The sequence below is a fragment of the Astatotilapia calliptera genome, chromosome 3, assembly GCF_964374335.1.
Source record: "Astatotilapia calliptera chromosome 3, fAstCal68.1, whole genome shotgun sequence".
In the NCBI taxonomy this organism is placed as follows: domain Eukaryota; kingdom Metazoa; phylum Chordata; class Actinopteri; order Cichliformes; family Cichlidae; genus Astatotilapia; species Astatotilapia calliptera.
In genome coordinates, this window is record NC_137424.1 from 32,588,606 (window position 1) to 32,602,365 (window position 13,760).

Genomic DNA, 13,760 nt, shown 5'->3' on the forward strand with positions numbered 1-13,760 from the left:
ATCATCAATTTGTGGTTATATTTCCTGCGTTTTTCTCCACCACCTTATGGGGTCAGCGGGGGATTGCGTGAGCTTGTGTAGTAAAAATTTATTTGTGCAGTTGACTGCACAGCAGTTCCTCTGCAAAGGCACCTGTTCCCTGTGAAGGACACAAAAACCAGGATAGGAGAAGGAGAAACGGTAGCGCTAAAGGACCCATCTGTTGCTCATTCAGCAGCAAGGACAGGTGGCTCTGAACTGTTTATAAAGACTTTAATTAATGATTCTCTGCCTTTCTCTCCCTCCGTTGCCTCCTTTCTGTTTTTTTTATCTTCGTCTCTCCTTCCTTTAGATTCAGAGACGACAAGGGCTACGTTCTGTACCCTCAGATCGGGGACCGGCTGGACCTCATCTGCCCTCCTCTGGACACCGCCAGGTCCACGCCGGAGTACGAGTTCTACAAGCTCTACCTCGTGTCGACGCGGGAGCAGGCGGACCGCTGCGAAGTGATGGGACCCCCCAACATCGTGCTCACTTGCGACGAGCCCACCCGCGAACGCCGCTTCACCATCAAGTTCCAGGAGTTCTCGCCCAACCTCTGGGGCCACGAGTTCAAGAGCATGCAAGACTACTACATCATCGGTGAGTGGAGGACCCTGACCAAACGCTGGGTCGATGTGTGTATGTGCGCTTACGGGCGTGTTTGTTGAGCCTTATTTGCAGTGTGCGGTTGGTGTCGGTTGGAGGGCGGGGGGTTGTTATGATTGCATGGTTGATTTCTGATTGTGCCTGAGTGTGTTTGTTTATTTCAGAGATGATAGCGCTGATTGGGCGGGTGTGTTTACAATAATTAGGTTTGAGAATTGCGTGTGATCCAGCCCACAGGCGGAGATACAGTACAGGACATGCACTGCACTAAAAAACAAGAAACGCAACAAAACAAAACATTCATGACATTTGAGGGGTTTTTTCCCCCAAATGAAGTAAGATGTAGATTTTTTCACTAACTATTTACTCACCTAAAGTTTCACCTCTGTGGGATTACCACGCTTCAAATGCAATCTGTGTTTTCTTGTCTCTTCTTGCAGTATCTCTAGATGTGCTGCATGTGTGGGATTTTGTGTTTAGCGGTTAGATTCGTATCGAGATGCTGTCGGTCGTTGCGAAGCCCTCTTTGTCCCACAGCGCCGGGCTCGGGCCTGTTTATTGTTACTGCCAGCCTTAGACGGTGACCACAGATGGTGAGGCGCAGTTTGTTTTGGTTTGTTCAAAAGGCTTGTTTGGAGTTTAGCCGTGCGGATGACCCGATGAGGTCACCGAGGCGAGCGAGGCCAGGTGTCTGTATCGGACGGAACGATCGGCGGGTAAAGTTTGCGTCAACTGAAACATGTGGGTTGTTTTTAAATGCGGACCTGGGGCCAACTGGAGCAATGCACGCAACACATAGGGATCACACTCAAGTGCATGTATACACACACGCCCACGAGTTTCTAGTACAAACACAGGCGCTGTAAAAACACCTCGGGAGTGAGACAGCGAGCAGGATAGACAAAGAAAGAGAGAGCGAGAGACCCTGATTCCCATAGCTCCCCTCCCACGCACCTGCGAGGTCTATTCACTCAGGTGTGCAAATGCTCTTTTCATTTCTTTTCGTCTGCCGGTGGAAAATAAAAACCTAAAAACGACAGAAAGAGGAGAGCTAGGAGGAGGAGGAAGCTGGGACAGAGCTAGAAAGGCAGACAGACAGAGAGAGAGAGAGAGTACAGAAGAGACAAAGAGAATGTAAGATTTTTCCAAGTCTGTGAAGTCCCTCGTGCCTTTTGGTGTTCCATATTTGTTCACCTGTTTCAGGTGTGCTCGGTTTTTTACTATCAGTCCACAAAAGTGCCGTGTTTGTGAAGAGAGGCGAGGCTCTGGGCACATTTCTCCTTTACCCTGCGTCGATATCAGCTCACAAGTGTCTCTCTCTGATTAGATGTGAGTGAGCGAGATAGCGTGTCGTGGTGCAGTAAACCGTCGTGTACTGTATGTACTGTAGGGACGTGTGTATTGGCGTATGTGCGCCCAGAATCTCGCCCTAATAAGTAGGGAGGAAAATGAATGCAAGCCTCACTTCCTGGTAGATGAATTAGTAACGGACTCAATATTGAGAGGACCCGAGCAGCCATCGAGTATCACAGGAATGTTGTCCTGTGGTTTCAGTAATCCGGTTTTGAAGCTTTGAGTTTGGTATTCCGACTCGCAGCATCTTTGTTTTTGTAGCTACAAGCGACCATATTTGTATAAGAAGGCGCACGCTAAGTTATTAGCTAACCTTAGAAAGCTTTAATAGGAAAAACACAATTCAAAAACTGTATTGCTTAGACATAGATACCTGCTAATTAGTTCCAAGTAACAAACAAATACAACAGTAGAACGTTACTAATGGCACAAATGTAGATAAAGAAATCAAATGCAGTAACTAGTAGACAGATACTGATATATCCACCTGATAGTCAAAGTAAGCATGTCCTATGTGATACATAACTTTACAAGGGGGCACGCCTTTTATAATTCAATTTAAGCAGATAAGTCGTATAAATAAATCTCCTCTCGCTGTTGTCCTGAAGGGGGTTTATTTATAGAGACTAAAGTCAGGCTGCAAACTGTTTTATTTCTCACAGAAAGTTGGAAATTTTAACATGAAAATCTAAGAGATTGACTCTCTGTTGCAGACTGCCACAAGTGGTCTTTAGAGGAACTGTAGTTTTAATTTTTTTAATAGAAATGTAGACAAAACATGACCTGAAATGTGTTCCCATTTTCATGTCTTTCTATCTTGACTGTTCCCTGTCTACTTACACGACTGAACAGTTAAAGATGTCGAACACGCCCAGTTCCCTCCACGTAAGAAGAGTCAAAGTAGAATTTAGTTGTTGCCATGAAACATTTTGCGGGGCCGCGTAGGTGTAGGGTTCACATCTTTTCCTCCGACCTTTTATTTCGCTCCCCCTCTCTTCTGTACCCCAACCTGACAACCAGGTGTCCAGAGATAGAAACACCTTTATCTCCACTCACAGCCCAGACTGATCGATTGACAGCTCCAGCCCGATCGATGACGGCTGCAGCACAAGGTCACGCGCGCACTCTCGCTCTCATACGCACACGCAGAGGTTTACTCCCAGATTCGTAGAGAGACTCGGATAGGTGAGGGGGAGTATCCGATCGTAGAGAGCATTCGGTCCTGATAACTTATTGACGACATCGAGAGATCGCTTGTGTTTAGTGAGCAACCGGGCTTTGATCATGTGTCCTTAATGAAGAATCGCACCGAGTCTCTTACCAGAGCTTGTGTGTACTTAATGAGGTTGTGAGATAATTAATAACTGCTAATCCTGCTGCTAATTTAGTGCCACATATCTGCTGTCGCCTGTGTGCTAACCCTATAGGGAGGATATTGCACACGCTGAACACAGCGTGAACTATGGCTTGTCCCTGAATTTAGTTAAATGTATGTTTGCGGGCGTGTGTAAAGGCACCGATGTATGCAGAAGCCTCAGGGAAATCTGGTTTTAATTAACCTATAGCATAGTGTGATTTAATTTGCACACTGCAGACTGGGCACAAGCGAAAAGCATATGCGTGGTAATGCGGAGTTGCTGGCTGGTGGAACAGCAGGAGGAAACTCGGCAGTAGAGGTTAATTTAAAGTTAAACCTATTACAGATTACCTGTAACTTGCTTAAAGCCCACTGGGTGATTAGTTTCCCCTGCAGTTTGGCTCTCGAGTAAACACGCGGTAAATCAAAGCAGAAGCTCCGTGATTTGATTTTCACATTGCAGTCGTCGACAAGTGCCGTCACTGATCATCGCACGGGAAAATAACCCTTACGCGTCGACGAAAATCTCACAAGGAATCTGGAAAAAGGGGAAACTTGTTTTTGCAGTGTCTAACACGTCACAGATGCTGCTGCTTTGTAATCAAATTACTTGAATCCTATTAAATGTTATTCTTCACTTCCGTATCCTGGGGAGACGAGCGAAGCAGCGGGGAAATTGATTTGTCATACTTATTGATTGATGTTTGCATTCATAACATGAGGTCAGAGTTTATGTAAGCCCATTTCTCTGTCACGCTCTCCCGTCTTGTGTTTTGCCGCTTGCTCGTCTTCTCCACCGTTTTAGTTTTTTTTTAACCCCTTTTACAAACAAACACACACACACACACACACACACACACACACACACACACACACACACACACACATACACTCAGTGCATCAACCCCAGACTGCAGATCAAGCCTTTCTCTGCTTTTAATGAATCCTTTGAAATCAGGCGCCAAAGCCTTGTGTAACGCACACTTTATGCATGCATGCATGAGCAGACATAGAAAGTCTGCACAGTTAAAGTGCGGTCTGGATGACGTGTATCCTAATGAGAACTTCAGGAGGAAGCCATCTCCACACAGCTTATTGGATTTACAACTAAAAAGACACTTTAGGGAAATTATTACGAAACTTCCTTTTTTTTCACTTCACTCTGGCGAACCCAAGTTATGTTAATTGTTCCTCTTTTGTTTATCTGCTTTTGGACTTTTGTGTTTAAAAAAAATAAATCAACGTGCTCTCCAGACCGGTTGCTGTGCCTTGCTGGATAATCCACAGACCTCACTATGAACTGCTTTTATCTGAAGCGACAGTCCCAATAAAATCTGAGGACAGTGTGTATTATGGATTAGCCAGAGCTTTTTGTAATTTTGGCGAACATATCCTTAAGCACCCAGTTTCTTACAGATTAATTCAAAGTGACAAAGGTGCACGCTGTATTATCTTGGGAGTGTTTGTTTACAGATAAGCCTTATGCGATATTGAAATGCATTTGCAGAAGAAGGACGAGGACAGAAAATGATCATGGGCTGTATATCAAAGAAGGATAAGCCCGATGCTTTGACCTGTTGGTTTTTGACCTTGAGAACGTTTAAGCTTCTGGTTTAGCTCCATTTTCTGGAACCAGAAGTCACAATGAGATTGGATTATTGAGTGGATCGTCAATCCATCAGCTAATGCTAGCAAATATTATGTGACTTAGATCTCAGATCAGTGGAGGTAAAGCTCCCTCTGTCTTGGTACACCTCTCTATCGACTTTAAACCTTAACAAAATTCAAAAGGATTAATTATTTAAAAATTGATTCAATCAATCAACCAACCAACCAACCAACCCCAGTGAGTTTCTTTTGTATCAGGCTGTAAACATAGAAGTCTTTGAGGACTCACTCACCTCTAGAGGAAGCCTTAAGTGGTCACTGGAAGAAATGCAGTTTTTGGTATGTCTGCATTAGCTGTATTTCTAATCTGAGGTTGGTACTTGTCAAAAATGTTCACTTTCAAAACTTGTACGTTGATCTCACTTAAATGTGCTTTCCTGTAATTCTTTATTGTGTTGTAATTCAATATGGCCCTGGTCCTGGGACCTCACACATAAATTTAAAGCCAGAGGCGAGGACAGCCACAGTGAGATCAAAAAATAGAACAGAGCAGGCATCAGCCACAGCAGACCAGCGTGAAAGAAGAGGCTGAGGCTGAAGTGGATTGCAAAGCAGCTTGCAGCACGAAAAATGACATCACCAGTATGAAATTTGCCAACTCGATCTGTTGAAAGGTATTAGATGAGCCATCAGCTGATGTGGGCTGGCATTCAGATTACCTGACCTTCAGGCCCAGCTTGACTTTTGTGGCCGGCCTGAAGTAATGCTGTGCTTGATTTTATATCAAAAGGGACACCACCCTTCTTCACAATAAAGCTGGCTAGAGCTCATTTCAAGTACCAGGCATGACTGTTGAGTGATGAAAGCGACTGGGAAAGATAGCTAACTCAGAACAAGGGAGACAAAAGAGGGATGGTGTCGGAAGAGACTTTGATAGAGTATGAATATGTTGTGCATGCTGAGGGATCAAAGCTGAAGGGACAGAGCAAATAGTAAGAAGATGTCAGACAGTTGTGGGCCGGTCCTGATGTGCGTGCCTGATGTGAATGGGGTGTGAGTGTCAGCTGATACACCACCAGAGCACACCACTCATCTGGAGTGCGACACTGAAACAGCTCGGTCACTTCCAATCACTGCTGCTGCTGTCAAGGACATGGCAACAGGCGCGCGCACACACGCACGCATGTTTGAACACACACTGACTTACAGTGAATAATCGCACTCTTGATATACATATGACCTTGCATGTGAGCGAACTCTTTCTGTCTCTCACCATCTAACACACCCACCCACCCGCACGCACAGACACCCACAAATGGCAGTAATCCTCCTCGGTGCCCACTCTAACATATGCACGCTCACATCACCGTACACAGGGGCATTTTTAGAAATGTATGCACTCACACACACTTCGCCACTCCGTGCAGAGCTGTGGTCGCAAACACACACAAAACGCTCTCAAAATAGCTGCCGCGCACCCACCCACACCCGAAAAGACACAGGAACATATGCACAAGTGCGCACAAAGTTTAGTCAGATCCGCGGTGGGGAACGGGTCAGTCGCCGTGGGACTCCGGTGTTGTCGTTGCACGCCGAGACAGATGGCAGAGCGTGTATGAGTGTGCGCACATTTGTGGCAGGTACAGGTATGAAAGCATATGTGGACGTTTTGTGTGTGTGTGACTGCGCGGTTAGCAGGTGCATGTATGGATATGTAGCATTGGCATATTTTTCTGTGTTTGCGCAAGAGCATGAATGACTCCCAGCGGTGTGGTTACGGAGCAGGGCCCCCAGAGCACGGTGCTTGCATTTGCACAATGGCCGAGATAAACAACCTCACCCCACTAATATGAATAATAGAAGAGCTGACTGGAGCCTGCAAACCGAGAAAAAAATGTGTTTGTGCATATTTGTGTGTGTGTGTGTGTGTGTGTGTGTGTGTGTCGTTTCTAATTTTTTTTTTTTTTTTGTGGGAAGTTTACTGATATGTTGGTGCATGTGTTTATTTGGTAGCTATTTAAATGTCACAGCTTCTCACTCTGCAAATTTGAGTTTCTCTCTCCCACTCTGTTGTATTCCTTTTCTCTATCCATCGGTCATGGTTTCTGCTCTCTATCATTTTGTGATTTTTAAAATTTTTTTTATTGATATATATGTTCTGGGCAGCACGGTGGCACGGTGGTTAGCACTGTTGCCGCACAGCAAGAAGGTCCTGAGTTCAATTCCAACATCAGGCCGGGGTCTTTCTGTGTGGAGTTTGCATGTTCTCCCCGTGTTTGCGTGGGTTCTCTCCGGGTACTCCGGCTTCCTCCCACCGTCCAAAGACATGCAGCTTGTGGGGATAGGTTAATTGGATAATCCAAATTGTCACTAGGTGTGAATGTGCGAATGAATGTGAGTGCGAATGGTTGTCTGTCCCTGTGTGTTGGCCCTGCGACAGACTGGCGACCTGTCCAGGGTGTACCCCGCCTCTCGCCCTATAACAGCTGGGATAGGCTCCAGCGTCCCCAGCGACCCTGAAAAGGACAAGCGGAAGCGAATGGATGGATGGATATATATGTTCTTGAGCACGTGTCAGACTTTTAGCCTTTAATGGAAAGTTTTGGACAGGGTGGGGCAGTGTGTGTGTGTGTGTGTTTGTGTGGTCTAATTGTTGGACAGCACTGGGTAGCGCGTGCAGACAGGAACGTCAAAGTGTTCAATAATGCAGACGTACTCTCTGGTTTATTTATCAGGGTTAAGCTGAAATAAATGACACAGAATCCACATGGGGAAGGGAGGGGCGACAGAAAAAAGGGGGGACGTGGGGCGGGGTTGGGGAGGAGGGGGGGGGGGGGGGTTAAAGTGGAAGAGTGAGAGACAGACCAAGAGAGAGAAAGATGGAGAGTGACAGCGAAGCGGAGAGTGAAATAGAGAGGAGAGAAGAGACAACAGAGGAGAGAGGAAGCAGAGAGAAACGCTGCACTGCAGCCTAAATGAGTTGCACCTCTCTGCCACTCGACATTACTTTATGATTCCCCGTGTGCATACGTGCGTGGCTGTGCGAGTGTGCGGCACGCAAGTTTGTTTGTGACTGCAGTCGGGAGAGTGAAAGTGAAAGATTCAGGGAAAATAATGGAAGGATGGAACTCAGCTGGGTGGAAGAGGTGGGGAATCCAGGGACTCAGAGAAATCTATATCTGTTGAATATTTGATCAAGTTTAAGCCCTCTGATTTGAGCCTCCTGCCAGGCACTAAAGCAACCAAAGACACGGGGGAGAGGAGAGGAAGAGCTGCAGGAAGGAGCGAGAAACAAGATGACCACAGTGAGGGGCTTTCGGCTAGGGTAGGGGTTGTTTTTATACAGATATCCCGCTAGCATCCAAATGCAGCCCTGTATATGCAGTCTTTACTTCTGTCAATGGGCAGAAGAAGGAATAAACTTAGAGAGGACCTACCGTCATCATTTCCAGTAGTTCTGGGCGATACTGCAAATTTTGGTACGGGGCTCGTACTGCTGATACAGATATTATTACCAATACTTTTATCATATACAGGCAGGTTATGCTGGGGAGAACAGTGTTCAAGACTGCAAATTCTGAACATGTTTTAATGACCACTAAATCACCTTTATTTTTACTTTCCACAGTAATTAGTTAACACAACTGAACACCCCTTTCACCTTTTCATGGTTTTTGAAACTAGGTTTTTTTGGAGACCTGGAATGTAAATGTGTTTCTCTCTAAAGGATGTGTATTCTCCGAGTTGGCGAGTGGTTGCTGGCTGTTGTTGGGTGGAATCGGCAACAAAGAGGGTGCTGTACCTTTTGTCACCCATCAGACTGCTAGTAGTTCCAGTACACTCACTATCTCACCACCATTCAGTAGTTCAACTTCAAAAAGTTTGATGCAAATGTGAAATAGAGAGAATTTGCCTTTAAACAATAGTAGTGCCTTACCGATGAAGCACATTTCAAAAACACGACTGTGTGCACAACAACTGTCTCTATTTTTGGTTTGCGTTGCACTCTTTCACACGAGTTTTCCATGCAGGCTATAGGCAACTCAGTAATCTAGTGACCAAAGCAGTTTTAATTAGGTTTTCAGTGCAGCGCTGTATACTATACCAGTTTCACCTAACAACAGCCAGTGTTGGGAAGGTTACTTTTAAAATGTATTCCACTACAGATTACAGAATACATGCCCCAAAATGTATTTTGTAACGTATTCCGTTACGTTACTCAATGACAGTAACGTATTCTGAATACTTTGGATTACTTAATATATTATCATGCTTTTTACAACAACGTGAATGTACTATTGCTGTGATTTATTACTATTACTGAAGGTCCGCGGCTCCGAACCGTAGTAAAGGGACCTCTGGCTAATACCGTGGGTTCCGTGTTGGGTTCGTAGCCGAAAAATAGTTTTACTTTGTTGTGTGGGTCAACTTTGCTTGCGAGAGACAGAGAGAGGCGTTGAAAGGCTGCTCCAACTGAACTTATTGTTTTTGGAGGAAAACACGAACACAGCGTACAGTCGAGTCTTAATAGCTTACTTACAACTGGGCTCGTCAGGCACTCTTCTTGGCTGCAGTGGTTATTATTATATTTACATGCTTCCAGCTCTCGTTTCTGCTTGATGACAGCTTGTACTTTTCCTTTTTCTCCCTCCCTCGCTTACAGACACATAATGGGTGTGACAGTCCATTCTCCCTGCAGCACGGACTACACTGCCTATGAGGCTACATTCTTTAGAGCTATATCTGTAGCATTCTGCCCATTAGCTTAGCACAACAACAACAAAAAGGCGCTCTCTCACCCAGGAAACACGCAGAGAGAGAGACACCCTGTTACCATGGCAACCATAATGCTGCCGCCTGGAACAACAGAACATAGCTGTCAAACAAAACCCAAACAGTCCTGACCCGCCACAATATGAAACAGGAAAGTACTGTCCTGTAATCAATTTATTTCAACAAAGTAACTGTATTCTAAATACCACCTTTTTAAACGGTAACTGTAACGGAATACGGTTACTCATATTTTGTATTTTAAATACGTAACGGCGGTACATGTATTCCGTTACTCCCCAACACTGACAACAGCAAGCAACCACTTGCCAACCAGTCAAGGAATGCACATTTTTCCATAGCAACCAGTGGTTATCAAGGGCCACTGACTGGTCTCTAGGTCTGCGTGAGTTTAGTTTGAGCAATCGATTTCACAGCCTTTAGTGGCGATGTCCAGTAACCAGTCGGGCATAGTCTACTCATTTTGCCATAGTGGGCAGTGTTTGCCACGTAGTTTCCAACCAACCAACCAACCAACCTGTGTGACTGAGGTCTAAGTAGAAAACATCAAGCAATTAAAGCCCTCTGAGCTCCATCATTCAAAAATTTGACCATTTAATAAGAGCGTCCACCACTGGAATAATATCATGTCTTGATGATAAAACAAATTGAAAAGCATAACAGGTCTACTTTACCGACCTGCTGAGAAACTAGTCATGTATATATTGTTACATTTACGGTAACAATCAAACTTTCAACCCCACTTTGTTATACAGTTTCTTTTTAAAAGAGTAATCTTTGGTAGTTTAGTAGAAAAACTGAATCGGCTTAGCTGAGAACTGAAGCAAAGTCACAGAAACGGTATGATGTCTGTTTGTCAAAGCCCCATTAGGCTGAAAACAGGTGACAACTGAACTGGTGTCCATCTCATCCTATTCAGGCCTTGAGCAGCGTGTTAGTGGATGTTTCCCATCTCTGATCAGCACTTACTTTATTTAGTTATGGCTGTCAGAGCTTCAACGAGTCAAATTCCTCATGAATCTTAATGTATATGAAGCTTTATAAAAGACGGTAAGCAAATAAAGTGAGTAAAGAGGATATCTGGTTCATTCTCAGTTAATTGCATTTTTTGACTTAAGTTCTGCGACTCGCTGGTGTGCGAAAACTCAGCTGAACTCTTCACCTATTTAATTTTTTCCTTAGAAATTAAAAATAGGAACCTGCACACAAGCGCTCTCTGCCATTCCGACCACACAGAATAAAACCATGTTGTACATTTTTCAACCTCAAGTGTGTTTATGCTTTCACATCTTTTGTGGCCCTCGGGGGACATGCCTCCAGTTCGCTCCGAGCCAGCCCTCGACAACTATTTTGAGGTGGACCCGAGACTGCTTTTCTAGCCTGCAACACATTTTTCACACTCTACTAAACACGTCGAATTCTTGGGGCGAACAGCCTCAGTTAAACTCTCATGTGTGAAAATAGCCTCAAATAAAGTGCAAAAGTGGAAAATGGAATAGAATAGGCCAGCAGGGGTTTGGTGCAACGGATCCAACTAATTTCCGCCCAAGAGATAAAGTTTATCTGCATCTCTAAATGGATAAGAGAAAGTGGATAGAAGGAAGAATGACTCTATTAAAAATAATAGCAGTCATCTCAAGTGTTTTAAAGGATTATGCTTGATATTCCTCTGAGGTTCTCTGCATGGGTCTTTAGTGTATTCACAGAAATATCTAAACACAATTAAATACAGTGTGCAGATCCCACAAAACCACTGTAAACATGCACCATATGCTGACACCTATACCGGTGGTAAAAATAGGACAAAGACATTTCTGGTAAAGTAAAACGAGGAGAGGGACCAGAATGAGCTGATGTGAAGTGACACTGGGAGAGAGCGAGGGATATTTGGGCAAGAAAAAAAGAGGAGAGACATAAGAGAAAGGGGAGGGAAAAAAAGAAGAAAAAAAAGATGTGTGCTGAGTGTGAGTAAGAGAAAGTGACAGATCGCCTGGCCGATTTAGGTCAGCAATCAGAGCTGCGCTACTGTCTGCGAGATTGGCTCTGCGTGTGTGTTTTGGTATGTGCGTGACGTTGGTTCAGAGCTTATGTGTGTGTGGGCGGCGGGTGCATTTGTGGGTGTTTGTGTGGGATTGCGTGATTTTGTATGGAGGGCTGATGCTGCTGTGTGTGTAAGTTTGTGTACTGGGGTAGGGGTTGATTGCATGAGTGAGTATGAATACGTCTTTCCTGTTAAAGGTCAGACAAGAAAAATCCTTCCCTAATTGGACTGGGCCTGGTTAACGTTGTATGATTCATTTAACCTTCCTACACTGTATGTCTCAGACATACACAAATACACACACAAATACGCATACATTTCTCGTTCCCCGTCGCGACTTGGTGAACAAAGGCATCATTGTGCTGCTACCTTCTGCTGAGGCAGAAGGATGTTTCCTGGCAATCAGGCACGGCGGAGGTGGTGAAGGGGGGTTTAAACAAGCACACCTCTCAGCTGACCTCTGCCATCAGTAGAACGTATTACCCCGCTAATATAGCCTTGATTTAGTGCCTAGGTTCACGCAAACATGACCTCTGATCAACATAATGAACATGTTCACACAGACAGATGTGTAGCCGCATACACAAACGTGTGTGTGTGTGTGTGCATTTGCTTGCACACACGCTAATGACATTTGTGTTGAAACGTTTTACGATAACCCGTCTGTCCTCCCCTTGAATTGCTCACCGTTTTGGGAACATACAGTTATTCTTTTTCTCAGTGTGGGCTAAAAATTGCCTTGAGCAAGCGTACGGTTGACCTAGCTTAACATAACAACTGCAAACAGTACAAAGCTGCTTGGTTGACTCTACTGAAAGCAGAAAGAAAGGACCTCTAATTGTTTTTTTTAATTAATTTTTAAAAAAGTCCAATTTAAATCAATTTTGTAATTAAATGTTCAAATTCTTGCCTGGTGTTAGCATGTGTTTAGCCTAGCTTTGCATAACGGAAGGAAGTGTGGGTGTGATGACATTTTGACAATAACCATGCCATTTTAAAGGCAACTGAATAACCATATGATGTCATTAATACTAGGGGTGCAACGATATTCGTATCGATATTGAACCGTTCGATACAGTGCTTTCGGTTCGGTATGCATATGTATCGAACAATACAACATTTGTAATTTATTTTATCAATTTTCCTTCTGACGATGCTGTCTGTGTTGAGCGCTCAGTGAATCTGCGTTCGACTACTCCGCCTAGGCTCGACAGTGCAGCCTAGGCGGAGTAGTTTAGACAGCCGTTAGCACATGATTCTCCTTATGGGGACCTGATATGTTTAATATGCTGCTGAGAATATAGCCCAGAAGAAGCGTATAGTATAGCTTTTATTTTGGAAAGAGACATTTCTCTGTAATAAACTCTCTTTTCCAAAGATGAGTGATTCCTCAATCAGATACAGGGCTTGCAATATCGCTAGCCCGACGTCCCGGAGCTAGCGATTTTTTTCAGTCGGGCTACCAAAATCTTTCTCTTCCCTGCCCGTCGGGCTATTGTAGGAAAAATATATGTCAATGCTTTTGCATTCTTTCAGAAATGTAGCTGGGTAATTATGTCATTGGCATCGGTGAGCCACTGTCAATATGTGACATATTGAAGTCGCGTTTGAATTTGCGCTTGTTTTTTTGCTTTCACTTTGCAATCGTGCAAACTGTGTATAGAGAGCGACAGCACTGATCTGTGAGTGATGATAATTTGTGCACCAATTCCTCTGACATCGTCTTATTAATCGTTAGCTTACTATGCAAACATGACAAGTGAAATCTCCCGCAGCAAGCTTAAACATGTGAGAGGTTGATCGCGCAGAGAATCGCTGAGCTTATGTGAGTGAGTGTGTAAAAGCATTTCAGTTCTGCTGAGCCAAATAAGACAGGTCAGGGTGAAGAAGTGACAGCCAAAGAAAAGCTTACCACAAAACGGAGAAGTTATGACAAATCAGACTATAAGGCAAAAAGAAAGTGCAGCTTTATGGTTTCATGGA

At 44.3% G+C, this 13,760-nt stretch overlaps 1 protein-coding gene across 1 annotated transcript in view; it reads left to right on the forward strand.

The window, feature by feature from the left end:
- Positions 1-13,760, forward strand: part of efnb3b (ephrin-B3b) — a 90,056-nt gene that overhangs the window by 41,098 nt on the left and 35,198 nt on the right. Inside the window, exon 2 of the mRNA XM_026161642.2 lies at positions 332-621. Coding sequence (XP_026017427.1) covers positions 332-621 — 290 coding nt within the window. The remainder of the gene's footprint in view (positions 1-331; positions 622-13,760) is intronic.